The sequence below is a fragment of the Mytilus edulis genome, chromosome 2 (assembly GCF_963676685.1).
Source record: "Mytilus edulis chromosome 2, xbMytEdul2.2, whole genome shotgun sequence".
Lineage (NCBI taxonomy): Eukaryota > Metazoa > Mollusca > Bivalvia > Mytilida > Mytilidae > Mytilus > Mytilus edulis.
Window position 1 is genome coordinate 19998220 of NC_092345.1, and position 25702 is coordinate 20023921.

The 25702-nt window shown below is 31.7% G+C and overlaps 1 protein-coding gene across 2 annotated transcripts in view; it reads right to left on the reverse strand.

Annotated features, from left to right (window-relative positions):
- Window positions 1–21910, reverse strand: part of LOC139511674 (coatomer subunit alpha-like) — a 30307-nt gene extending 8397 nt beyond the window's left edge. Inside the window, exons 1-22 of one of the 2 annotated variants that reach the window (XM_071298676.1) lie at window positions 21747–21910; window positions 20569–20682; window positions 18778–18851; window positions 18031–18111; window positions 17128–17204; window positions 15842–15951; window positions 13159–13188; window positions 10817–11032; window positions 9772–9907; window positions 9123–9356; window positions 8710–8776; window positions 7993–8068; window positions 7525–7607; window positions 6824–6963; window positions 5690–5775; window positions 5026–5164; window positions 4353–4515; window positions 3899–4045; window positions 3382–3571; window positions 2829–2924; window positions 1985–2197; window positions 1087–1176 (exon numbers count right to left, since the gene is read on the reverse strand). In XM_071298676.1, coding sequence (XP_071154777.1) covers window positions 1087–1176; window positions 1985–2197; window positions 2829–2924; window positions 3382–3571; window positions 3899–4045; window positions 4353–4515; window positions 5026–5164; window positions 5690–5775; window positions 6824–6963; window positions 7525–7607; window positions 7993–8068; window positions 8710–8776; window positions 9123–9356; window positions 9772–9907; window positions 10817–11032; window positions 13159–13188; window positions 15842–15951; window positions 17128–17204; window positions 18031–18111; window positions 18778–18851; window positions 20569–20682; window positions 21747–21786 — 2602 coding nt within the window. In that variant the 5' untranslated portion in view covers window positions 21787–21910. The remainder of the gene's footprint in view (window positions 1–1086; window positions 1177–1984; window positions 2198–2828; window positions 2925–3381; window positions 3572–3898; window positions 4046–4352; window positions 4516–5025; window positions 5165–5689; window positions 5776–6823; window positions 6964–7524; window positions 7608–7992; window positions 8069–8709; window positions 8777–9122; window positions 9357–9771; window positions 9908–10816; window positions 11033–13158; window positions 13189–15841; window positions 15952–17127; window positions 17205–18030; window positions 18112–18777; window positions 18852–20568; window positions 20683–21746) is intronic. The other variant, XM_071298677.1, reaches the window with a different exon arrangement.
- Between the last annotated feature and the right edge of the window lie 3792 nt (window positions 21911–25702).

The following is a 25702-nucleotide window of genomic DNA, read 5'->3' on the forward strand; positions in this document are numbered from 1 at the left end:
ACACTTTTGCCTAACCGGTTACTCGTATAATCGTTCGACCGATTAACCGGTTAACCGGTAGTTTAAGTTGATGTTTGAAAGCCTTATCAATAGTACCCTACACATCGGTATAAGAAGATGTGATATGAGTGTCAATGTGGCTACCTTCCATATATTTTCGTTTTTATAATACGATGAATTGAAGTTTGTCCTTTGGTATTATAAGGCTTGTCTGTGAAGATTCCCAGCGAAGTTTGACTTTTAATAATCAAATTCACGATACCAACTATGGCGTTTGTACTAACTTCAGAGTGAAAAAAAAAAACATGTCATGATCTCGTAGAATTTAATATGTCTGAAACCGGTGATTCTTTCATTTTGTCTTGTTGTCTCCAAAAATAATGTGAGGTGTTTCAATTTAAATTGATTAATCCTGATATTCGTACCATCAAGTATACATTGATTACATTCACGTTGGTTTGCTTTTTACAGTTTTTGAGTTATAATTTAGTTAAAAGTATGACAAAGACTTGCACGACGGAGATTGTACATTCAGATGTAGGTCTACACAATATAAGATCAAAAATGAAATTATGAAGTAAATTGTAAAATTTAATCGTATTACTGATTAAAAATTACTGTTAAAAAAACATGTTACTAATGATGTTTCCTTAAGCTTTTGCCTTGAGCTGAAAGACAACTTCTAATTAATTTTATATTAACAATAGCAATTAATATACTGGACCTTTGATCCGTCAAATTAATTACTACGACGACAATTTTTAAATAAAGAACTATTTTATGGTTTTAATATAAATTCATATCAAAACTATTAAAATTGAAAAAAAGTCCGGTTAACCGGTTAGCGTTTTTGGTATTCGGTATTCGGTTGTTCGAACGGTTAACCGGTTAACTGGTTAACCGTTGACAACACTAGTAAAAACATTGAGACTATAAGAATTTTTTTAATATGATGAGACCTTGTCTACCCGTTTACAATGACCTCATTTCACAACAGAAATCACATTATTACTGATTACATGGGATTACATTGCAAAATTGCAAAATGTAATTAATTACAGCTGATTACTGTCGAGTATAACTTACCATCATCAAGGACAAGATCAGCATCATCACCCCATCCTTCACCAGCCCCCTCATCCATATCAACAGCAGCCATACCTCCTGCTGCCTTAGCTGAAACAGACATGTGTAGGTCAAGAAACAAATATGTACATAGGTCAAGAAACAAATATGTGCATGGGTCAAGAAACAATTGCTTAAATTATAATCTGAAAGTTTTTACAATACAACATTTCAGAAGTTTTGTCAATGAGAGTTTGAATGCTATCAGTATATTTTAAAGTGTTAGTTCATCCGTTACTTAATTATTTTGCCCTTAATCTTGCTTCCTGGAATTCTCTGTGTCACAATACTGCCCTTATAAGGACAAAAAATATGTGTGATAGAAAATTGATTGTGACATTACTGATGAAGAGAGATAAGGCGATTTGTTTAGGTCTTCATATAAAATATCTGATTTGTCTGAGTGTGATACTTGTGATGATTAAATCTGTCAAATTAATAATTAATCATTCATTATGTAGCAAGTGTATAAACTTTACACTTGTGTTTATGAATTTGGTCAAACCAAGTCATATTGACTTATTTTGTTCTGTTAGAGCTGCTACTTAATCCATACCAAAACATGAAATTTATTACAGCAGAAAGGTAAAGGTAATATCTTTGGTCAGCTTGCCATGAAATGATTATTAAGTTTGGTAAACTACCCTTCTTTAAGAGTAGACTAGTCTGACAGATAACCAATCTATCTGTCTGTAGGGCTAGACTTCTCTGAAGGGAGACGTAAACCTAACCTAATAATGACTTTACCATTCAGCTAACAAGCAGGCTAACCAAAGATTCTACCTTTACCTACACACTCAATGCATTCTGCTGTAAAGAATAATTTCATAGCAAATATGAAATATTTCCACCAACAAACCTCCAGTTGCTGCTACAGCTCCCTCAAAGAATCCCTTGGTCCTTGTAAGTAATGGCCAATTACTTTCCTGTTGATTTATGGGTACTGGAGGTTGTGATAACATGGCATTGGGGAACAGATCAGGAACACGTTCATTTTCTCCAAATTGTTCCTTTAACTGTTCAGCTTCTTCATTCAGACCATGAGTAGCTGCTGTGACATAAGCCAGAGATTCTACAACAAACCAAAATGATAACTATACAACTATTTACACACAGGAACCAGTTTCCTGAAGCTCTATACATTAATATTACTTTTTTTTAAACCTAGGTAATATACAGGTGATTAATTCTTTTTAAACCTAGCTAATATACAGGTGATTAATTCTTTTTAAACCTAGCAAATATACAGGTGATTAATTCTTTTTAAACCTAGCTAATATACAGGTGGTTAATTCTTTTTAAACCTAGCTAATATACAGGTGATTAATTCTTTTTAAACCTAGCTAATATACAGGTGATTAATTCTTTTTAAACCTAGCTAATATACAGGTGATTAATTCTTTTTCATGGATTAAAGAAAATTTGTATTTATGTGGATATTTAATTTCGTTGTTTTACAAAATTCAACAACCAAATCTAATAAAAAATTCTTAAGTCATACATTTAAATTCCTGTACACACAAAATTCCAGAAAATTGATGAATCCACAATCATTAAAGTTTTATAATTTTTCAGGTTAAATACAGAATATTTGATTCTGAGTTTTAATCCAGAATAAGGATAAGTGACCTAACTTTGAGTGAGTAAGTGGAAATTTATTGGTACTTAATGGTCAGCTTATAAACGTTATAGAGAAAGCTTACTCTGTCCAACATTTTTCAGAATCTTGACTCTCTCAGCAGCGTCCCCCAAGAACAAAGCATTCTGGAAATGGCTACTGGTGTCCTTTCTGATCTCAGCTAAAAAAAAGAAAAAGAAAATTGATGACCAAAAATATTCCAAAACAATTTCATTACATTATATTTTTTTACATAGGAAGGCATAATTTGACATTTAACAGTGTATAACATTAAATTCTCAGACAAAATATATGATTGTGTAAACTGTAAATTATATACATTTATTTTCTAAATAAGATTGCTTAAAGTAAAAGGTGTTTTGAGTCAAATATTTATATCCCTAGCTGGGCCAAACCATAAACCCTCAAAATTGATATTTGCAGCTTCTCCGCTAAGCAAGGTACATTTAGTAGATTCGAGTAAAGTCTGGGCAGCTCACAGTCAGAATAATATGTCTAAGTATCTAACATTTAAATAAACAATAAATTCATCCAATTATATCTAGGATTTCTATCTTATTCAATATATACGAATACACCAAAAATGCATGTTTAATCTATTGGGGGTCTTTACTTACCAATTTTCATCATTTTCCTTAGTTTTTCCAGATTTCCAGTGAGTAGATATAAGAAAGACAATTTATCAAAGTTCTTTGTTCTCTGATAAGCCATTTCTACAACTTGATGATTTCCCTGTAATAAAGCAGCCTCTCCTAATTTCTCCCAACATGATGGATCATCCAAGGCTCTTGCAGCTTCTAAAGCGATCTGTAAAGGATATGTTAATAATTGATTCAAAACCCATCTATTATTTGGTTCATTTACCGAAAACTTTTGACAAAGCATTTGTATCTAAAATTCTCATTGATATTGTAATCCTTTCATTAAAATTATAAAAAAAATATGTAATGGTTAAATAAAACAGAATAGAGAATGGAAACAGGGAGTGTGTCAAAAACTCTAACAACCTAACCAAAGAGCAGAAAACAACCCATGGTCACCAATTGGTCTTCAATACAACAAGAAAATCTTGCACCCAGAGTAGACTATAGGTGGCTCCTAAACATTAATGTACACTATTTCAGCAAAACCTACCTCTATATTTCCACATTCTAACGCCAGACCAAATCTTGTCTTTTCATCTTTAACAAAGTGTAAAGCTACTTCTGGATAGCCTTTCTTTTGTAAGTAAGAGATAATACTCTGTCCTACCAATTTAGCTGACCTCACCATGTGTAAAACCTAGAAATGAAAATATCTATTTATTTCAAAAGTCGAACAAACAAACAGATAAATCTTCATACTGTAAAGTATAAAATTTCCTAGTTTTATGAAACTATTTTGCATTTACCACTTTATATTTTAATACAGACAGAAAATTCAATCTTAAAATTACACATATGTATATCTTTTACAATTACCATAAAAAAAAGAAAACATGAGAAAAAAATTAATATCTATAGATGCTTCTAAGATATAGAAATAACCATGACATGGGTACTTTCCTGAAATCTGCCTATATTTTTGCAAGTAAAACATTGAATTATACCTCTTCATATTTTCTGTTCACCAATGCAAGTTTGAATTTAAATTCAGTAGGATCAATGCTGAGAACCCTTGGTCTGGCCTCTCTGTCAAGGCAATACACACTATTTCCTTTAATCCTGGTTATATAGATTGGTAAATCTAGAGTTCTAATAATTCCATGGTCCCTGCAGAACAAGATTGCACAATTCAAGTATATTTTTTATGTTTACTGAAAAGGCATCTTTTTTTAGTGTTTTACAACAGTGTTTGTAAACATATTTTCAGATATTATAGAATCAGTTTTAATAATTTCATTTCCATAAAAAAATAATTAATTACAGTGATATTGATTTATAATCTTCTATAAAACATGTAAGGTTTGGTGACATGATTAGAAAATGTCAGACGGTCAGGCCAATTTTCATAAACAAAGTGGATATTTTAAAGTTCCAATTAGTATTTGACATTCCTTTAAAAATTACAAATCATAAATTAAAATTAACTATTTTTTTAAAGTATCTTCATAATTTATGCTAGCAAAATTCTATTAAGTTTGACCTTCAATAGCTGATGTGTTGTAAAGGTTTTATTAAATATCAGTCAAGCTGTTCAAAAGATGTATAACTTAAAGAAGATTTTAACCACAAGGCAAAAATTCATCAACCTCACTCAAGCTGTTTAAAAGCAATATTTACCCATTGGTGAGAGCATATTTGATATGATTACTGGTGGTGTATACAAACACACCACTTTCATCCCAAGCTCCACTCTTAACTCTGATGTTCTCATGGATAGTACACAGATTCTCCAACTTTCTATTACACACAGATATCACTGGGAAAAAAAATTGTATACAAATTTTATATACTTAAACAGAAAGACTTTGACTTGTATATGTCAGCCCCTAAGTATTTTTGGTAATTATATAGTTAACTACTGTCATAATCGATATGTATACAAATATTAATGAACAGCATATTAAAATGTCTTACTTTAATAGTCCAACCTGTAATCTCAATGTATTTTGATTTATTGATTGCTTTCTTGATGTTTAATGCCACTTTCAGCACTATAAGATATTTCATGGCAGTCAATTTTTTAATGGTGGAGGAAGCCGTTCCTATTATATTTTGATTGAAAAAAATGTGGGTACAACATGCAAACTAGGTTGTAAATGAAACTTTTTTTGTTTACTTTTGGTTTTCATCAGGACACTCTTTTTTTATTACTTTCGACAATTTGTCGGAGTTCATTGATAGTAAAAAATGTATTATTCTTTATATCTTTACAATAATCAAGTCAAAACTTTTTTAAACAGTTCAACATTTTTGTTTTTAAAAAAATAATGTAATATCTTACCATGTTTGCTAAGAAGAGCCACAAATGACATATCAGCTGACCATACAACATATTTCACTTTAGAAATCTTCACAGAGGCTAATGATCTAAAATTTTAAAAAAAATCAATCATTATTCTAATAGCTGACAGGGGTAGATCCTGGACTTTTTAAAAAGGGTAAAGTAATTTGAAAAAATTGTTTTTATTTATGTGAGGAAAGTAAGGTCAATTTTTATTCTAGTGATTTCATACTTACAATGATATATCATTCAGTCAAATGAGGTGGGATTCCTGCTATACCACTTGAATTATTTTATTATTGCTGAAATAAATTTACAGGAGGTTGCCAATTCTTAAAATCCTTTGTTTAGTAAATGTCCGCATCAAGCTATTAAAAACACTATCAACAGATGTCAACTTTAATTAATAGGCATGCAAGTTCAATTACAAAGTGGATGAAATTAAAGTATTTATTCCTAAATACAATCATAAATATATATATTGAATATATTAGTTATATTTTTATAGAGCGGATGTTGTCAAGTGTTCTAGAGCTCTGGACATAAGGCTAAGCGTTTGGTGCTGTAGTGAATCAAAGGTGTGAGTTCCAATCCTGTTTAGGAACATTAATATGTCAGCATAAAAATCTAATTCTAACACTGTTTGGTGTAATTTTCAGACTTATATCAATATATATATATATGTATATACAACTCGTCTAAACATCAACCCAACAATGTTAGATCTGTAAATTTGCTTTCGCAAATTTTTTGTTCTTCCCTTGCTGGGATTCGAACTCATGCTACTGAGATATCGTGACACCTAATCGCATGCACTGTAGCCGTCCTGCTAGACCACACGACCACCTGGGCTTCAAAATAATAAAGCTTTCGGTGGCCATGTGTTACCTTTTCTCGTCAGTTTTAATCTAGCGTTGTACTACAGTACATGATATATAAGGCATGGAGATGTTATTGTTACAGATCAGCTCAATTATCTATAGTAAAGGATCCTTCAAATTTATGCAAGATAGTCACAGAAAATAATTATATTTATAAGTACTGCTGAGTCAGTGACAAGTCTACAACAGATTTATCCATCGGATCACTAGCAATGATGGTGATACATGGCTGTGTACATATATGTATAAATACCTTTTCTGTTGAACATCAAACAATGTGACACCATCAGCATCCTTCAATAACAGACATCCAGTGCCAGCATAGAATATATCTTCACAGTTAGGGGCTGGAACTTTCTTTGTAACCTCATTCTTTAAATTCTTGATAACAATCTGGAAAATAAACACCAAGTTATCTAATCATTTTATTTCAAGTTACTTGGTCAAAATTTACAACTTTTAATTTCATCAAAAGTAAATCCATGAAGTATGGTTTTTATCTCATAGTAAAAGGAGTAACTGTTGCTTGTAATTGCTTATATCCTTATTTGAACTCTGATCAGCAGTTGTCTCATTGGCAATCATGCCACATCTAACTATTTTTAGCAATATTTGTAATATCTGAATAACATTGTTCATTAACCCTTTCCTCCATAATGACGCCTTTTAACGCCTGTGTAGAACCTCATTTGAAACGATTTGACTATGAAGTGACTGCATCAGAGTTAATATAATTTGTATCCCATACGAAAAGGATGTTCATAAGAATATCTCACTTAAATCTATTTAATGAAATATTTGTTTTTTTAATGCATTAATACTTTAAAGCATATTTTCAGCATTTTATTGAAAAATCCAATGCGAATCAAGTATGCAACAACAAAAAATCCATTACAGAAAGGGTTAATCATGTAGTATTTATGATACGAAAAACTTAAATATCAAGTCACTTACACTGTGAGTTTTGTCTAGGACTGCAAATCTGTTCCGGGCAACCCATACAGCGGTCAGTCCAGCTGATCTCTTTCCATCAGGAGCTAAAGAAAATAACATTTATAAATTCATAAAAATCATTTATAAATCCATAAAAATCATTAAGAGCTGCAATAGTGAGGTATCAGTAATACATATATATGGTGTATGTCAGATGGACAACACAAAGTTTAAGATATTTAGATGAACAAGGACCCCTGTAAATTTTGACTCTGCTTTCATGATTATGTTCTGTCTTTTATTTCCTTGTTTTACCCCAAGTTATTCACTAAAATCATGACAATGTCAGCTTTTACAAACAATTTAGTTAAATTCTTGCAATTATTGAAAATTATAACAACATATATTGTTTTGACCTTGACCTATTAAAAGTTTCAAAATAAATGATCAGTATCTTTAATAACAGTAATAATCATTTGTATGACTTACAATCTGGGTTCTGTGAATCACTATCCTTTGGTATAGGATATAAATCATAGGTAGAGTTTTCTACAACCTGTGTTCTCTGAAAATATTAAATCAAATTAACTTTGCATTATTCTAATCAAAACCCATTGATAAAAATAAATTTAGTACAAATGTTCTATGTTTGTGAAAAAAAAATCTTCTTCATGAATACTGTGAGTAAACTATATTCTAATGACATGTTGACCAAATTTAAGTTAGTTACTGATAGCAAAAGTTGAAGAAGATTTGGGATAAGCTTTCCCTTGCATCATCATAAATCTATAAAACCTCAAAATATCCTTCTACCATGGTTGTTAGTACAAGTACATCTGTAAAAAGGGGGGGGGGGGCTTTAATTCTGCATTTTTCTTAAATTTTGTTTTAACCGATTTTTCTCACTTCTGTATAAATTTTGCACATTTATCTCTATTTGTTATATTTTAGCCCCCCGTTATTCTCTATTTTTTTTTTGCGTTTTTGGTCCTATTCTTCTCTAATCTTTAAATTGTTGGTCCATGTTTCTGTACCTTTTGCTCATTATTCTCTAGAGTCCCATCTAGCCCCTCCTAAATATAAACTGTAGCCCCATCTAGCCCCTCCTAAATATAAACTGTAGCCCCATCTAGCCCCTCCTAAATATAAATTGTAGCCCCATCTAGCCCCTCCTAAATATAAACCTTACAACATTCATGAACTTACTGTACAAAGCAGGACAGCATTCTCTGCTGGGTTGTAGGACATACTATAAACTGGAGATCTGCTTCCCCTGAAAAATAACATAAAAAAAATTAAACATTAAAACAAAGCAGGATTGCGAGATGATTCCATGTAAAATAACATTTAATTCAAACTGTAGAAAAAAGTAAAGATTGCAAGTCAAACTTGATAGTTTTACATATTTACTATTTTAGTGGTATGTTTAATATGAAATGATCTTAAAATTAGTGTAGGTCATTATACCAAATTTATCAAGTTCTTTTCATTTATTGTTCATATTAGTTTTCAACTGGAGACTGAATACTTTCAAAACACTTTATTCTTGGCAACAATAAAAACATAAGTTCAAAATTGGTACCCACGAAAATAAATGAGTACACAGTATATCTACATACCCTCTGATCTGCATGACTGCACCATCCTTTGAAGTGCTAAAGTCCAGTTTCCTAAGGTATTTGTCTTTAACATAGTACACTATATTGTTGTGAACTGCATGTGCTGGACGTTCTCGTTCAAGCTTGAACACAATCATTCCACTGTCATGACCAGCAGCAAACAAGTTCAGAGTTGGATGAGCAGCCATTATCCAAAATCTATCATGTTCTCTACGGAAAGTCTGTACTCCAGTCCTGTTTAATAAAGTTTGATTTTTGAAAAGAAATATTTTTTGTTGTTAAAATTAAACAATTCTGGATTTTCATGCAGAGGTAGAACCTGCCCACTATACATCTCATAATCGATAATCGATTTTTACTTCTAAAATCTGGTTAAAAATGCAAAATTCAAGCATTCTGAATGTACTCAACTCCTATGATCATATCAAAAGCTTAAATTAAGTAGTCCAAGCATTCTGAATGTACACAACTCCTATGTTCATATCAAAAGCTTAAATTAAGTAGTCCAGAAAACTCCAGAAAAGAACAGAATTAAACAATTAAATATGATATATATAAGATATCAAGTATGTAACCATCAGATATCTTATTAATGTCAAAACTATGTTTACTGAGTTTTGTTTGATATAAAAACACACTTTATACAAACCTTTTGCTCATATCCCAGACCCGAATACTCTTGTCCTCTGAGTTACTAAGTATAAGCTCATGTCTTGGATGGAAAGTACAACAGGAGACATTGTTGTAATGTCCTCTGCATGTGTCTACCTCCCAGGCTTTAGCATCTGTAAAATATAATGTTTTGAATGTTATTTTATTATAATGAAACAGAATAATACAATAAAAGAAAGGAGATGAGCTAGTAACTCCAATAAATGGCACTGCAAAGGTGTATTTTTTAAACTTCAATTTAAATATTTGAGAAAATCTAAAGTGTTTGTATTGCAAAATAATTTAATTTTATAACAAAAATTATATATGTTCTTCAAATTTATAAATGTTTTAGCCTGAAACAGGAAAAGAGTTCAATTTAGTCTATTATTTTTCTAGGAATTATGTTTGTGACACCTTTTTCGATAAAATACTGTGAATTCATCTATTTACATGGAATGAGGAAATATTATATGCTCCCGGCTTTCTGATTTTGTGGTTCACAAATACAAACAATAATGTGTCCAAAGTACACGGATGCCCCACTCGCACTATCATTTTCCATGTTCAATGGACCGTGAAATTGGGTAAAAATATAATTAGACATTAAAATTAGAAAGATTATATCACAGGGAACATGTGTACTAAGTTTCAAGTTGATTGGACTTCAACTTCATCAAAAACTACCTTGACCAAAAACTTTAACCTGAAACTCGCACTTTCATTTTCTATGTTCAGTGGACCGTGAAATTTGGGTCAAAAGTTAAATTTGGCTTTATAATTAGAAAGATCATATCATAAGGAACATGTGTACTAAGTTTCAAGTTGATTGGACTTCAACTTCATCAAAAACTACCTTGACCAAAAACTTTAACCTGAAGCGGGACAGACGGACGAACGAACGGACGAATGAACGGACGGACAGACGAACGGACGCACAGACCAGAAAACATAATGCCCCTCTACTATCGTAGGTGGGGCATAAAAATAATAGTATCCCGAGAAAAAAATCCAATCGTATACTTGAACATATATTTAATCACCATTCATTCTCCATAACTTGACTTGTCTGTCGTCTGCTCCTGATACAATCAGGGGGAGTGTAGGATGAAAAGCTGCCCAGTTAACTCCCCTGTCATGACCTTCAAGGACATGTTTTACAACAGCATCAGACATTCCAAATAAATCTGTCTGTCCTGTGGCTCTTAATCTGTCCTCAATACTTGATGGTCCAGGTGATACATTCTTCTTCCTCAGACCTGGAATAAAAGTCAAATCATAACAAATAATAAATAGCCTCTTTATGGATCCCTGAAATGATGCCTCCCTGGTGAAAAATTTACAACCTCTCTAGCAACTAACATGCAGTGATTATCTATAGTTAGTATAACAAAACATCCTAAGCTAGCCACTTTCTTGTTTCTGCTATTCCTAGACCATTTATTTTGATAACAGATCCATTAATGAAATTTTATCAGATGCAGTGCTCATAAAAATATTAAATAAAAAAATTAAATAAAAATTGATATATAGGATGAGGACCAGGAATATATTTAATTTTCAAAACAGACTAGGTATGCAATTAAAATACTTAATACAAAGTTACTATGTATCTGAAATTCACTAAATCTTAAGCTTGTTTGTAATGTAAAACTGGTGCATTTGATTATCATGTTCAAGCAAAATTGTAAACATTTTAAATACTCAGTTTAATTCTGTACAACTAACAAATAGAAATCACCCTGCCAAGTTATAGAGAAATCATGCTTTCAAGTCATCATAGCAGGATGCAAATAGACTATCATGATCTAGCATAACAAACTTCATCCATATCATGATATGTACTAGCATTGACCATGGATTTATATACTAGGAAGGATTATTAAAGGCGAATATCTGTTTGTGTTTCTTTTTCATTATGAGATGAGAGCAAAAAACATGTAATTTTCATGAGTCAAATCAGTTCTGCAGTTATAAATTTTTAAGGTAGTGTTAAATTATCATAAATGGAATCTTGAAGTATAATTGTTTGGTGATACTATTTTTTTGCTCCTAAAATAGCAAATATAGAAGAAAAAAATATATATTTTTTAAATAAGTACACTGAACAATTAAAGAACTACACCAACTTCCTTAATTTATTTGTTGGAAAAATTTCTAAGGCATCTAACGTTTCAAAAAGAGAACCAAATGAGTCAAAAATGTTGATACAATGTTTACACCAAATTCTGTAAAAATAAGAATTGAAAAGCATTTGTATTTTACATCTCAATTATTACAATTTAAACCAATTAGTAAAAAAATTGCTAAATTTGTAAAAACTAAAGTCTTTTGTAACTTTTCACTTGAAAACAACTGAGATATCTTTGATCTTCAAATTCTTGTTTGAAGACAAACTAGAAATTGACTTAAATAACTAATTTTTTTATATTTTGTTTTACTTTTGAGGTTAAAATCTAAAGTGTTGCCCCTGGAATGATATTTTCTCTGTCAAATCTACATTAATTTAAAGACTATGATAAAATATAACAGATTTTTACAAATCTGTGTCAAAGACATGAAACTGTGAAACTTTAATATATGGTTAGATGTGGCACATTATTTATGTTTTAAGGTACATTTTAGCAATGCATTCTGGTCTGAATTTGTTAAAATGTATAATTAGGATGCTGGTATTGTTTTTATTTAATATATGGCAAGATTCTTCCCTAGCAAATTTTATTTTCACTAAGGAAATCAGGTGAGGGAGGCTTTATTAAATATACACATTGAAGGAAGCTAGCATAACAACAAACATGCAAAATCTCTCAAACACATTCACATTTTCTTCAATGATTCACATTTTCTTCAATGATTCACTGTTATTTCAATAAAATATAATCATTGATGAAAATACTTATAAAACAAGGTTTTAAAAGAATCTAAATAATTTTGGTAGTTTAAATATGTCTTATCATAAATTTCTAAAGAATAAAAATTCCATACAAAAGATCTTTTTATTCTCTCATCTTGAAGGAAACCAGGGCAAAAGATTGGTAAGAGTATGAATTAAGATTTAAAGCAGGATTTCTTTTAAATATAAGTTTACGTTTTGAGGGATCAGGAGCGATATAAGAGGTTGGAATGGAGTAATTTATCTGGGTCGAGTACGCTGAAATATAGTAGGGGTTCACTTCATTTGGACACCTTCTCCCAAATCTTATTAGCCCTTATAAACAAATTAACCCATTCAATTCTTTAAAATAATTATTCAGAGGTAATTCATTGACTATAAATGATATTGAAATTTGAGACATCCAACTACCGCCATTTTTTGGACAATTCACATTCATAGCATATATTAATCAATTTCATTCCGACACCACAGGACAATTAGAAATCTCACCCTCCCCGCTTGCACTTTTGGCAACCATCCCTAGAAGAAAAAGCAAAGAATTACAGCAAAGTAAACAAAAACAGCTGAAACAAGTGACAGACAGAATATGCAAACACTAATTGCAACCAAATGTGTTATGACAACACCTTGTGCAAATCAAACGTCCTTCCACTCCAAATCATTTAGTCAGTCAAATAGATTGAAAAAGAAATCGCTAAAACTGTAATGTAAATTCTGAACAAGAGTTATATTGTACATGCACTATTTTGTTTACAATAATGACACACTCAATCTTTAACATAAAATCTGAACTAGAATTATATTGCACATGCATTTATCTACACTTAAATCTGAAATTACTGAGTGTAATTTTGAGTATACCTGTCCAAAATAATTCATGAAATTAAATCTATGTGACCATTCTTAAACAAACGCCATCTTTAAACCAAATGATTCATACACTATATAAACAACTTAGTGATCTTTCCTCACAGAAAAGATACTTGTCTCTATGTAGTATGATAATATTGTACATGTACAAATGTATTCTGATATAATAACATATTCAATAAAGACTAACTGTTCTATACGGTACCAAAGCCTAAAAGTATTAAACAAACATTAGTTGAAACAAACAAGACTACTTATGTGGTTTAGATATGTCTATAAGAATAATACGTAGGAGATAACTGTATTGTATTTTAAGTTCTGACAGCATCAATTGGAGATTTGATGGTCCCAAAGGAGTAGGTTCGATAAGGGCCTAAAATGGCCCTCTTTTTTAACTTAAATTTCAAATTAGTATTTATTGACTAATATCACAATGAATCATAGCTAATACATTGATTACATAGGAAATTAGCCTTTTTGTTTAAAATGTATGTCCCTGTGTTCTTCTGATGACGTCACAAACAGTACTCATTTTTATTTTCCACAAAAAATTAATGAAAATTGGTAAATTTTGCATCGATTATTTGACAGGAAACATGGAGCGCATACGTCGACAAAAAAGATCTTTGAACACAATGTTTGTAATGACATTTTGCATGATTAATTTGAATATTAAGTTTGTCGACCCCTGCGCTCTATGTTTCCTGGTCCTAAATTTGGTTGAAATCTGGCAAATTTTGTCAAATTTCGTCAAAATCTCTTATTTTGACATATTTTGGATGTAGAAATCAATGCTTTCGAATAAAACTTTGACACAAATAGTTCAATTTTACTTTCTCGCATGTCTTAAGACAACTTACAACATATTTTATCTTGTACCATTCAATTTTATAATCAGGGCCAAATATGGCCCTTACTGAACCTACTCCTTTAAAAGATTTCTGGCAACTCGTTAGCAGAGCCAGTAAACATGTATTTGCATCCTTCATATGACAAATTAATGCCATCAGAGCTTAAAATACAATAATGTTATCTCCATTCTAATGAAACTGACAGAAAATAACATCAATTAATATATTTAAAATCTGTCCTACATCGTCTGCCCTTGCATATACGTTTTGATGCCATGAAAATTAGTGACGTTATCCAATCAAAACAAAGAATGCTGTAGATGTTTTTAATTGAAGGAGTATCAATTCCACAGGTGCAAATATATAACTAATTTTACTCAAAGTGTTTTGAATGTTTTTTTCTTTTTATAGATGTGGATGAGAAACAGAACAAAAACCATTAAAGACTTATAATGTACAAAAATTAAACTCAAGTGAAGAAATAAGTACAACCAATTTATAGGTGCAGAAAGATCAAATAACTGTTAGTAAAGATAATATATATTTTCTATAAAAAAAAACCAATTTGAATAGGCACTATTTTTACAATCAGGTATATCTTATATAAAAAATATACCTGAAGTGTACTATATTTTTTTCAACTTAAATTATCTTCTATTGTATACGATATATCTGATATCACTATTACTGTTCCATCTTAGAAATGTCTTTTACTAAAAATACAGGACGTGTCCCACATTTTCAACAAAGATTTGTCCTAAAAGTTTTGAACTTATAAATGTCCTACATTGCACAAAACTTACTGTGGATTCATTATTATTCGTGGGATACCAATTTTCGTTGATTTCTTTGATACAGGCAAACCACGAAATTAGATGTTCAACGAATGACAAATTTTACAAAGCTGTATGCAGACTTCGGTAAAACCACGAAATTAAATATCCACGAATATACAAGTTTCCATGAATCCACGAAAATTGGTACCCACGAAAATAAATTAATCCACAGTATGTGTCCTACATTTTTTCCAAGTTACACATGTCTATGATTTATACATGAAGTGTCCCAATTGTTTTTCAACTTTGAAAAGTCAAATATGAAATTTACCTGATCTGTTCCACAAGTTTTTCAACTCAGAAATGTCTAATATAATTATACCTGATGAGATTGATTGATTGTTAATATTTAAACGCCACTTTTCAGCTCTACTTTTGGGCTATTTCCTGGCTGTCAGTTTTTATTGGTGGAGGAAGCCAGAGTGCCTGTAAAAACCATGACCTTTGATAGGAAAACTGACAATCCTAGTCAATTAAGATTGGAGTCAAGTGCACCTGTCATAAAGAAAATTTAACTGATACACCCTACCAGTTTTTCAACTCAGAAATGTCTTTCATAATATTTACCTGATGTCTCCAACACATTAATCAAAAAATGTCTTATACAATATATACCTGATATGTCCCATACTCTAACAGTCTGGTCAAGGGAGGCTGACACTATTAAGTCCTCAGATGGATGAAACTGTGCACACATTACAAAATGACTGTGTCCTGCCAATACACTGTAAATGGAAAAAATATTCTTCTTATTAGCAAAATACTTCTTTCAAATAATATTCTATAGTTTTACAGACAACTTTAATGTAAATCTCTCTTTTTATATCTGTACAGTTTGTAATTATGATTTATGTTTGACCTATTGAATTATCCATATTAAGTTAAATTGATTGATTGACAATTATTTTATCCCATGTCAGTGCAGAAGAGCAATAAGGTGAAATATTTTTGATGTTTGTTAGATAGGATCAAGGTTTTTATCATTTGCCCAAGTTAATATTCCCATTTGTTTTCTTCTTTTGTGAAGCGAAAATAAATTGCACTTAAGAATAAATCGCTTAGTGAAATTAATTGGTTTAGAGTTAATGGCAATGAGACCAACTATCCAGCAGAGTTCAAATAAATGGATTACTATGGATTCATTTATTTTTGTGGGTACCAATTTCGTTGATTAAGAAAAACTTGCATTTTCATAGATATCTAATTTCATGGGTTTGGCAAAGTCTGTATATTTTCCTTTATATAATTTGTAATTTGTTGAATAATTAAATTTATCTTACCTCCTATACATTTCTAGGAATATGATTGGTTAAAAGCGTCTGTGTGAAGACCGTGTATATTTGATATTAGGTTGGTAGGGAGGCGGGGCTTATTTCATACATGGTTAGTAGTGGAGTTACATCCCTTTATATTCCTTATTAGGTAGTAGGGAGGTGGGGCTTATTTCATACACGGTTAGTAGTGGTGTTACATCCCTTTATAAAAACAAAACGGAACTGAGAAAAAATCTTAAAGGTTTCAACAGACGAAGAAATTGATGATTAAGATTGAATTAAATTCATTTAACACATTTAAGCTAACAAGTTGTTATCGTTGGCTATTGTTCTTGTAGGATCAATGGAAGTAGTTTCTTAATGCTAACAGTATTGAAGTTTGGCTTGCTCATTTTGATAGATCACAAGTCTAAATTTTACACATTAAGATAATTGGTAAGATAAATTCGTTACACAGTGTGCTAGTGACGTAATACAGTATATATGGGGTCAGTAAATTCCATATGGGGATTCGAGTTTCGCTCTCACCCCATATGAAATTTACCTACCCAATATATACCGTATTAGGTCACTAGCACATTGTGTAACGAATTAATCCACAGTATGCATCCTAGAAGTTAATATTACCAAACACAGGTTCTTGATTGCCAGTTCCATACTCTGATTGTCTGATCATCTGAAGCACTCAATATCCAAGGATATTCCTGAAATATTAAAGTCATTTATTACATTGGTTACAATGAATTACATTGATTTCCCAGTCAAATAAAAACTGATAATTTCACTCTCTGACGTCACACAACAATAGGCGTTGTCAAGATGCGATAACGTCAGATCAAAACATGCGTAGGAAAAACATATAGTTCCTTACATTTTCTACATTAATTTCATAAAAAAAGAGCCATTTGCCAATGTAATAAAAAGAATAACTAATCGAAGAATTCAAATATCGAAAAATATTCAACTCGTGACTGAACAACACTGATAATTAACTCATGCGCATTCGTGAATTAATGTGTTATTCGGTCACTCGTTGAATATTTTTCTCTATTTTAATTCTTCAATGTTATTCTATAATTATCAAAGCAACATAATATGATTAAGAATAATTAAACTACACTATTCCAATGTATTTCGAAATAGTTTATTTTATCAAAGTGTCACTAATCTAGAGTATGAATCTATTGTACTGTCTGATAAACTAAAAAAAAATGCATTTTTTAACAAATCAATTTTTTTACTGAATCCGAGGTTTTGTTATCCTAACAGCAATTTAAACAGATGATACAGTAAGGATTTCTCAATAACCATTCGAAAACTTTGCATTTTAATATCTTAAACTTTATCCAGCATCATTACTATGGAAAGAAAAAAGTAAAATTGCTCAATTTCAAGTACATAAAGTACTCATATTGAAATCTATTCCTTTTTCAGATTTCCAATTTAGGAAAATTTATACATGAATTGTACATGTTGTATACTAGTTTCAATGACATACAAAAGAACTTGTATTTATGTATGAAATCTTACATGATGAAAGAATGTTGTTCTTATATAATCTTGATGACCAAGTAAAGTAAATAGACACCTTTTCTGTTTGTAGTTCCAAACCTGAAAAGAAAAATATGTTAAAACCTTGTTAGAAATCTGTAATTTTTTTTATACATGTGCATACAAACATAAAATGTCCCTTGTGTAGTATATGAAGCAATCATTGCCTAAAGTTTACTTAATATCTGATACAAGATTATACAATTTCTACAATTTTTTCAATAGTGTACATACAAACATACAAATAGTTATCTCATTGGCAATCATACCACATCGATTATTACTTTCAAACAGTAACAGTGTTACTTTACTTTCTCTCTCTCAACTTATAAAATAAAATTCTGCAAACTTAACAAATCTAGTAACATTTCCCATAAAATCATTACCTATCTTTTTTCCACGACTAATATTTTTTTATTAAGGTGGTACCCAACACTTTAACTAAAATCAATTTGGCTCGTTTAATTTTCTTAAAATTTTGACAAAGTATTTACTTTGACCCTTTTACAAAAATATAGAAATTTCAAAAAATTTGAACCAACCGTTTTATCAGAAAAATTACACTGGTTATATAGCAGTTTGACAAACACTTATTTTGATCATTGAGAAGCTTAATATTCCCGTAACAACACAACGTAATTAAAACGTTTAGCTGATTTTACAGAGTTATCTCCCTGTAGTGTTAGGTACCACCTTAAAACATTATTATTTGTTTACATTACAAACCTTAATTTTATAATCATCACCACCAGATACAAACAATGGTTGCTGACTATGAAAACATATTCCTCTTACCGGACCTGTAAGTACATGTGACATGTTACAATCAATTTATACAACTGCTATGTCAATGATTCAGTTCATTGATTTAAGTTACTCCCATTTGTTAAATTATTTAAGAGAAGTAATGAATATGATGAAAATGACTAAAAATAATAGTTTTTTTTTATTGAAATTAAGTTTTTAATTGATAAATACTTTTATCTTTTCTGTTTATTCTTTAAATCTTCTATAGTACTAAAGATATGCATCCAAATTAAAGTACAGTTGATTGTGAAATCTGTTGACCTGAATAAACTCTTACCATGCAGTAATTGATGGGTGTTGTTGTCTTAATTTTCGTTTTATTTTACTTATCTAGTGAAAGACAACTGTGAATACCTCTCGGTATCCCCCCACTATTACAAAACTGCACGATTACCACTTCAGGTGTTGGTTAACCTTTTATAAAATGAAAGTACAGTTGTAAGACTAGTGGAAAAAATATAATTATGTAATACTACATTGTACTCAGTGTTCTCCCCAGGATTTTTTGATAGCGCTGTGGTAAGCGCGTAATTTTCGACAATTCTCAGTAACTTTATCGCGGCGCTCGGTTTGTTTGTAATTGATTTGTTATGTGTTTTTATTATATCATGCTGTTGATATTTCCTCTTGTTATGATGTCCTTGTCATGCTCATGGAAGTTACAGTGTATCCCTTAATGATGCTTTGTTTGTTAATGTTATTGTCTGGATATAGAAGTCTGAAGAGTCTTTTTTTCTCCATTGTAAATTCATATATTAAATCCTCATACTATCTATGTATAAAACTGAAGGAAGAGTCTTTTTCTATGATGGATCTACACCAGACTGCCTGTGCCAAGATTTCTTAGCACCATCAGGTAATGTTGCAGAACATGTAGGACCAACAATAAAGTCATTGTCAGCTTCTGTTTGGTTTTGTAACAAACTGTAGCAGTGTACTGTTTACCTTACGACGTTTGACAGGAATTGACATTTTTTAGCATAAAGATTTCTCATTTTTATGACCTAAACGTTTTATAATATTTAAATGGCCTCATCCAAGCTGGACATCGAGAAAGTAAAATTTCTCAAGTCGTATCAGCTTGGGGTTTGTTTTGCTAATCATATCCTCTCAAATTGTTATCAAATGGAAGAATTTCTGACTAAATTATAAGTTCGAATAGGGGATAATTAATATTTAAAAGACTTGGTCATTTTCGGGGTTCGTATGGATAGTAAACCCTGCAAATAATTTGTAACAAACCCCTGTGTTTGATCGTTTTTAAAATGATCGTTTGTTCAAAGTTCGTAAAACAAGTTTGTGAGTGACGTCAGGAAATGCGGTCAATTCATTTCATCACATTTCATTCATATATGCCTCTATATTTTCTTTAAATTAAAAAAATCGATGTCAATGTTGAAATCTGTATTCTGAAATCTTTGTTTATTTTGATCTTCCAAAAACGCCATTTTTGTAAAATTTATTAGACTGGTCCTGTGAAGTTACTTTAATACAACGGAAATAATTCATTCAAAAATCGTAAACCAGTCGATCACGTGATCCGAAGTGAAAAATAAGCGGGAAATTTGAAAAAAATATAGCGACGCCGTTGCGTTGGATAGCGCTGCGGTCAGTGCAATAGGACAGCGGGGAATTGCAATAGCGCTGAAAAGTGCTGTGCTAAAACGGCCTGGGGAGAACACTGGTACTATAAAAGGTATAATGTATTACCATCATGTTCATCAAACTTGTCGATCAATGTACACATTCTGTAGTCCCATAACTGGATAACACCATTGAATAAACTTGTCAGCACCCATGGTCTCTTAGGATGAAAAGTAAGACCTGAAATAGCAAACATACAGTTTCAACTAAGTGTGATATCAACAGCCTTAAACATCAATACGTACATTGTAGGAATAGGTAACAAAAAAAACATTTAGCACAATGACAATGATACATAAACTAACAAACAGATGAGATTACCCATAGTCATTTAGATTCTGAAAAGGCGAAATTTCACACATGTAAATATTTTTTTAATGAGCACCATATTGAATGACTTAATTAGTACTTGCGTGATGGGTCTTAAACCCTTTGCATTTCAATGATGTAGATGTAGGTTTTGTATCAAACCATCATAAAATCTACGAGAAGAACACAACCTGTATCATGCCAACAACTGGTTTTAGAATATGTGTTTATTTCTGAGGCAAAGACCCTATGAGTGCGGTAGGTCTTTTTTAGCACTGAACACCATCAAACATGGCAGCCTTTTTTTAAATTTGATTCTCAACTTTAATAATAAAATCACTAAAAATGCACATAAAAATATGAAAAAACATGAGAAATGGGAATAATATTACATAATTTAATTGATTTGTTTTGTGAAACATTACTGTTTTCCTTAAAGTTTAGTGGTCTTTTGGAGTGTTCGGTGGTGGTAGGCGGTGTGCAGTGATGTTCGGTGGTGAAAAGACAAACCCCTATTAGTGAATCAATATTTATAATATATCAAAATATACCATCTTTAAATTATGACCTGCAACAGTATTGATATTTGATAAGACAACATATTCATTGTGTATATTGATATTTTCAAAGCACATAAATAAAATACATTAGTGATTTTAATTTACAAAAGCGAATAATTTATAAGAGAGATTACCCCAGGTGTCATCAAGAAAAAAGATTGAAGATCATATTTCGTTTAATAAATGGGTCAAATTTTCTAAATAGTCCACGTATGCAGACAATGTGTAATCATCGGATGTCGATGATATATAATTTGTAAGATAGAAAAATATGCCTGTGTCTATGATTTTATGAAGTTTTGTCACATTTTAAAGCGTCTACACCTTGTAACTGGAAAATAAAGCCTTTTGGACAAAAAAAATGCTTTCATTCACCTTTCACTCTTGCAGATTTGGTTTCAAATTTCGTCAACATAATGCCATAAGATGATTCTGTTACTCGTAAATAACTATAATTTGTGTACAACCGGCAGAATTTCCACTATGGCAGTTCCACGTAAAACCGGAAGTTACTGTTTTGACTGGTTCCCTGACCGAGTAAATTGACGGTAAGGGAGCAATCATTTCACCTCAGGCTCTGAAGAGGCTCTTGGTGGGAAATCTTTTATAACTTTATTATCGCATTATTAGCGACCAGCGAACAACAATAATAAATATCACCGCAGAATAAATATATGTACAGCAAAATAAAAAATACCATAATAAAGTAATTAAGCAAAAAAAAAAAATAATATGAAATGCTCTCTATTTTTAAGAATATGTGATTTTTTTAATGTTCCAGGTGGAATCCATATCGCTGGGTTTTATTCACCAGTTTTGTATATTTTTGGCAGTTTTTTCCTTGATAAGTGTATATATTTAGTGTTCTAATCAACTCATTCATCCAAATCATGTTAAGCAGTAAGGATTACTCTTGCTATATCTATTAAACATAAACTTTAAACAATCCAAACTCGGCAGTAAGGATATCCCTTGCTACATTGGACCGCCACTTCAAGACAAAATCAGTAAGGATTTCCCTTGCTACATTTTACATGCAACTTAACCGATCAGTAAGGATCTCCCTTGCTACATTGGACCAACACAACAGAAACAATCAGTAAGGATTTCCCTTGCTACATTGTACATACTGATAAAACCTCATAACAACAACAATCAGTAAGGATCTCCCTTGCTATATTAGTTACAACATGAAGTATACACTGTTACTTTTCCTAGCCAGCTCATTAGCCCTGCATATCATAAATGCACATACAGGGTCAACAAAACAAAATCTAGTCAACTTGCTAAACCCGAAATTACATCATAGCGGAAGAAGGCCAATATCATTACCAATACATGCAAGGCAAAACTTAACAACAGCACTGCTCATCATACTACTATCAGGTGACATTGAATCAAATCCAGGTCCAAAAACAGCAAACGTCTTCCCATGTGGTTTGTGTGAAAGACCCGTTACATGGTCAACAGAGGGAGTATGTTGCGATTGTTGCAGCATATGGCACCACCGCTCATGCATCGAACTGTGCACGACAGATTACGAACTTCTACAAAGATCAAACGTGCAATGGATGTGCTGCAAATGTGACAGCCTAAATGTATCCTCATTCACTTACCATGCATACGAGATTGAAAACATAAGCTATTACGAACCTCTAACAACAGATCTCAGCTTTATGGACACCTTTTCTTCATCATTTAGTCCACTTGTAACAAGTAGTCCAAAAGACAAATCAATTACCAAAAATCGGTCAGTTGCAAACAGTACAAGAAACAGCATAAAGGACACAACACCACCACCCTTTAACATCACCAATAAAAGAAACCTCAGAATCATGACGGTAAACTGTAGAAGCATCAAAGATAAAACCTCAGAATTCAAAACAACATTACACTGAAAATCTAAATTAGTCAATTTGACCAATTTAATTAGTCATTTTGACTGTCCTCTAGATGACAATGCACTTTAATCATTTTGACTATGCTCTTAGTCGTTTGACTAGATGGTTAGTCACATTTGACGGAGTAGGGTGGTCATTATGACTATGTTAGGAAGTCAAAATGACTATATGTCATACTCGTTATGACGAATTGGATTGTTCAATTGACTATGCACATTTGTCAGTTTGACAATTGAATGCAGTCCATATGACTCATTGAAATAGTCGGAAGTGACCATGTTGGTTAGTCAACATGATTACTGTGAATAGTCACGACTGTTAGACTGTTATTTTAATTTGTGTTGTGTTTTTTGTTCTACCATTTAATTTGTGTGCGTTTCATTCCGTTTCGTTCTGTTATGGTTCATTTCTTCTGTTATTATACTTTTTGTTGTTTCTCTTCCATAGGATTGACAAATACATCTGGAATATAATATCATTAAAAATACCACAGCATCAATACTAACAATGACAATAGTATAGGACCACAAAGTGCTCAATGTTCAAAACCTTCCTATATCTTAAGTTTCCGTGTGTAACTATTACTCAGTGACATATATTAAAGTCTAAAAATCAAATAAAGAAAATAAATTTATTATAAACTCATTGTTAATTTGAAGTGTTTATTTCAGATATTTTGTCGGGATCAACTCTGCATGTGTCAGTGTGGTATTCTCTATGGTAAAAAATCTCTCAGCTGTGTTCATACAAATAACAATGTCTTCATTTGCTGAAAAATATAATTGTATCATTTTAGAAGCTAAAATATAACAATAAACAAGAATATCAGTCATGTTAAAAGTTAAAAAAAAACTAATTTTAAAATCTTTGATCTAGTGATTTAATCACTCGACATCTTATATCATTAATTTTTAATGTAAGCACCGTGATCTCGACAGCCACCCATCCTATATATCACAACATTGTAACATTGTAATGTAAGCACCAGGATCTTGACAGCCACCCATCTTATACCACAACATTTTAATGTAAGCACCAGAATCTTGACAGCCACCCATCTTATACCACAACATTGTAATGTAAGCACCGGGATCTTGCCAGCCACCCATCTTATACCACAACATTGTAATGTAAGCACCGGGATCTTGCCAGCCACCCATCTTATACCACAGCGTTGTGATATAAGCACCGGGATCTTGACAGCCACCCATCTTATAACACAACATTGTAATATAAGCACCAGGATCTTGACAGCCACCCATCTTATAACACACCATTGTAATGTAAGCACCAGGATCTTCACAGCTACCCATCCTATATCACAGCATTGTAATGTAAGCACCAGGATCTTGACAGCCACCCTGAGTTTTTAATTCATTGTTGTGAATATCGATTGCAGTGTTTATTTTTAACAGTTTTTGCTCAGGTGAAAAAAAAGATATCGCTAAATACTCTTTTCAATCGACAATACGTTGTATGTGTATCAAAATTGATATCCCGTATACATATCCCCCCTTTTTTATTGTCGTTACGTAAACATGTACCGATATTACTTTCATTTATACACTTCTTTTTCTTAAATTCAATTTTTGTAAGTTAGAATTAAAACATATATACATCATACTTACTTTAAACAATTGGTTTATTTGACAAAATAACAGTTTCCGTGCCTTCTGGTTTGTTTACATCTACACAATCTATGGAACAAAGGGAACGCGAAAGAGTGCGCGTGAAAACCGATACTCTACACCACGTGGTGCTGTGACCACTAACATAGTCAATTGACCATGCAGATAGTCATAATGACTTGGTGGGTAGTCATATATGCTTTTGACTACCTTTCGGCTGATATTTGACTAACTGAATAGTCATCGTGACTAATTTAGATTTTCAGTGTACAATACACAAAGCCAGATATTATTATTGGCACAGAATCTTGGCTAAAAGGGGTAAAACCCGGAAAGAATCCGACTAAAGATGCTATAAAATCTGCTGAAGTATTCCCTGATAACTACACATCATTCAGGAATGACAGGGGTACCTTAGGAGGAGGAGTATTCATACTAGTCCACAACAGCATGATTAGTACCGAACAACCACAATACATAACAAAATGTGAAATTGAATGGGTAAAGCTCAAACTAAAAACAGCCCAAGACCTAATCATCGGCTCATTCTACATGCCACATAGAAACAAAGCCCAACTAGAAGAACTAGAAAAATCTCTGGAAAAAATCACAGAGGAGAACAAAAACAGTAACATCATACTTGCAGGCGATTTCAACTGCCCAGACATAATGTGGGACAACCTCACCATTAGGAAAGATGCTCAAGATCCAGAAGTTCAAAAACAGCTCGTAAACATCACAACTCAATTTGGCCTTACACAATTCCACGAAGAACCAACAAGGGAAAACAACCTACTGGACC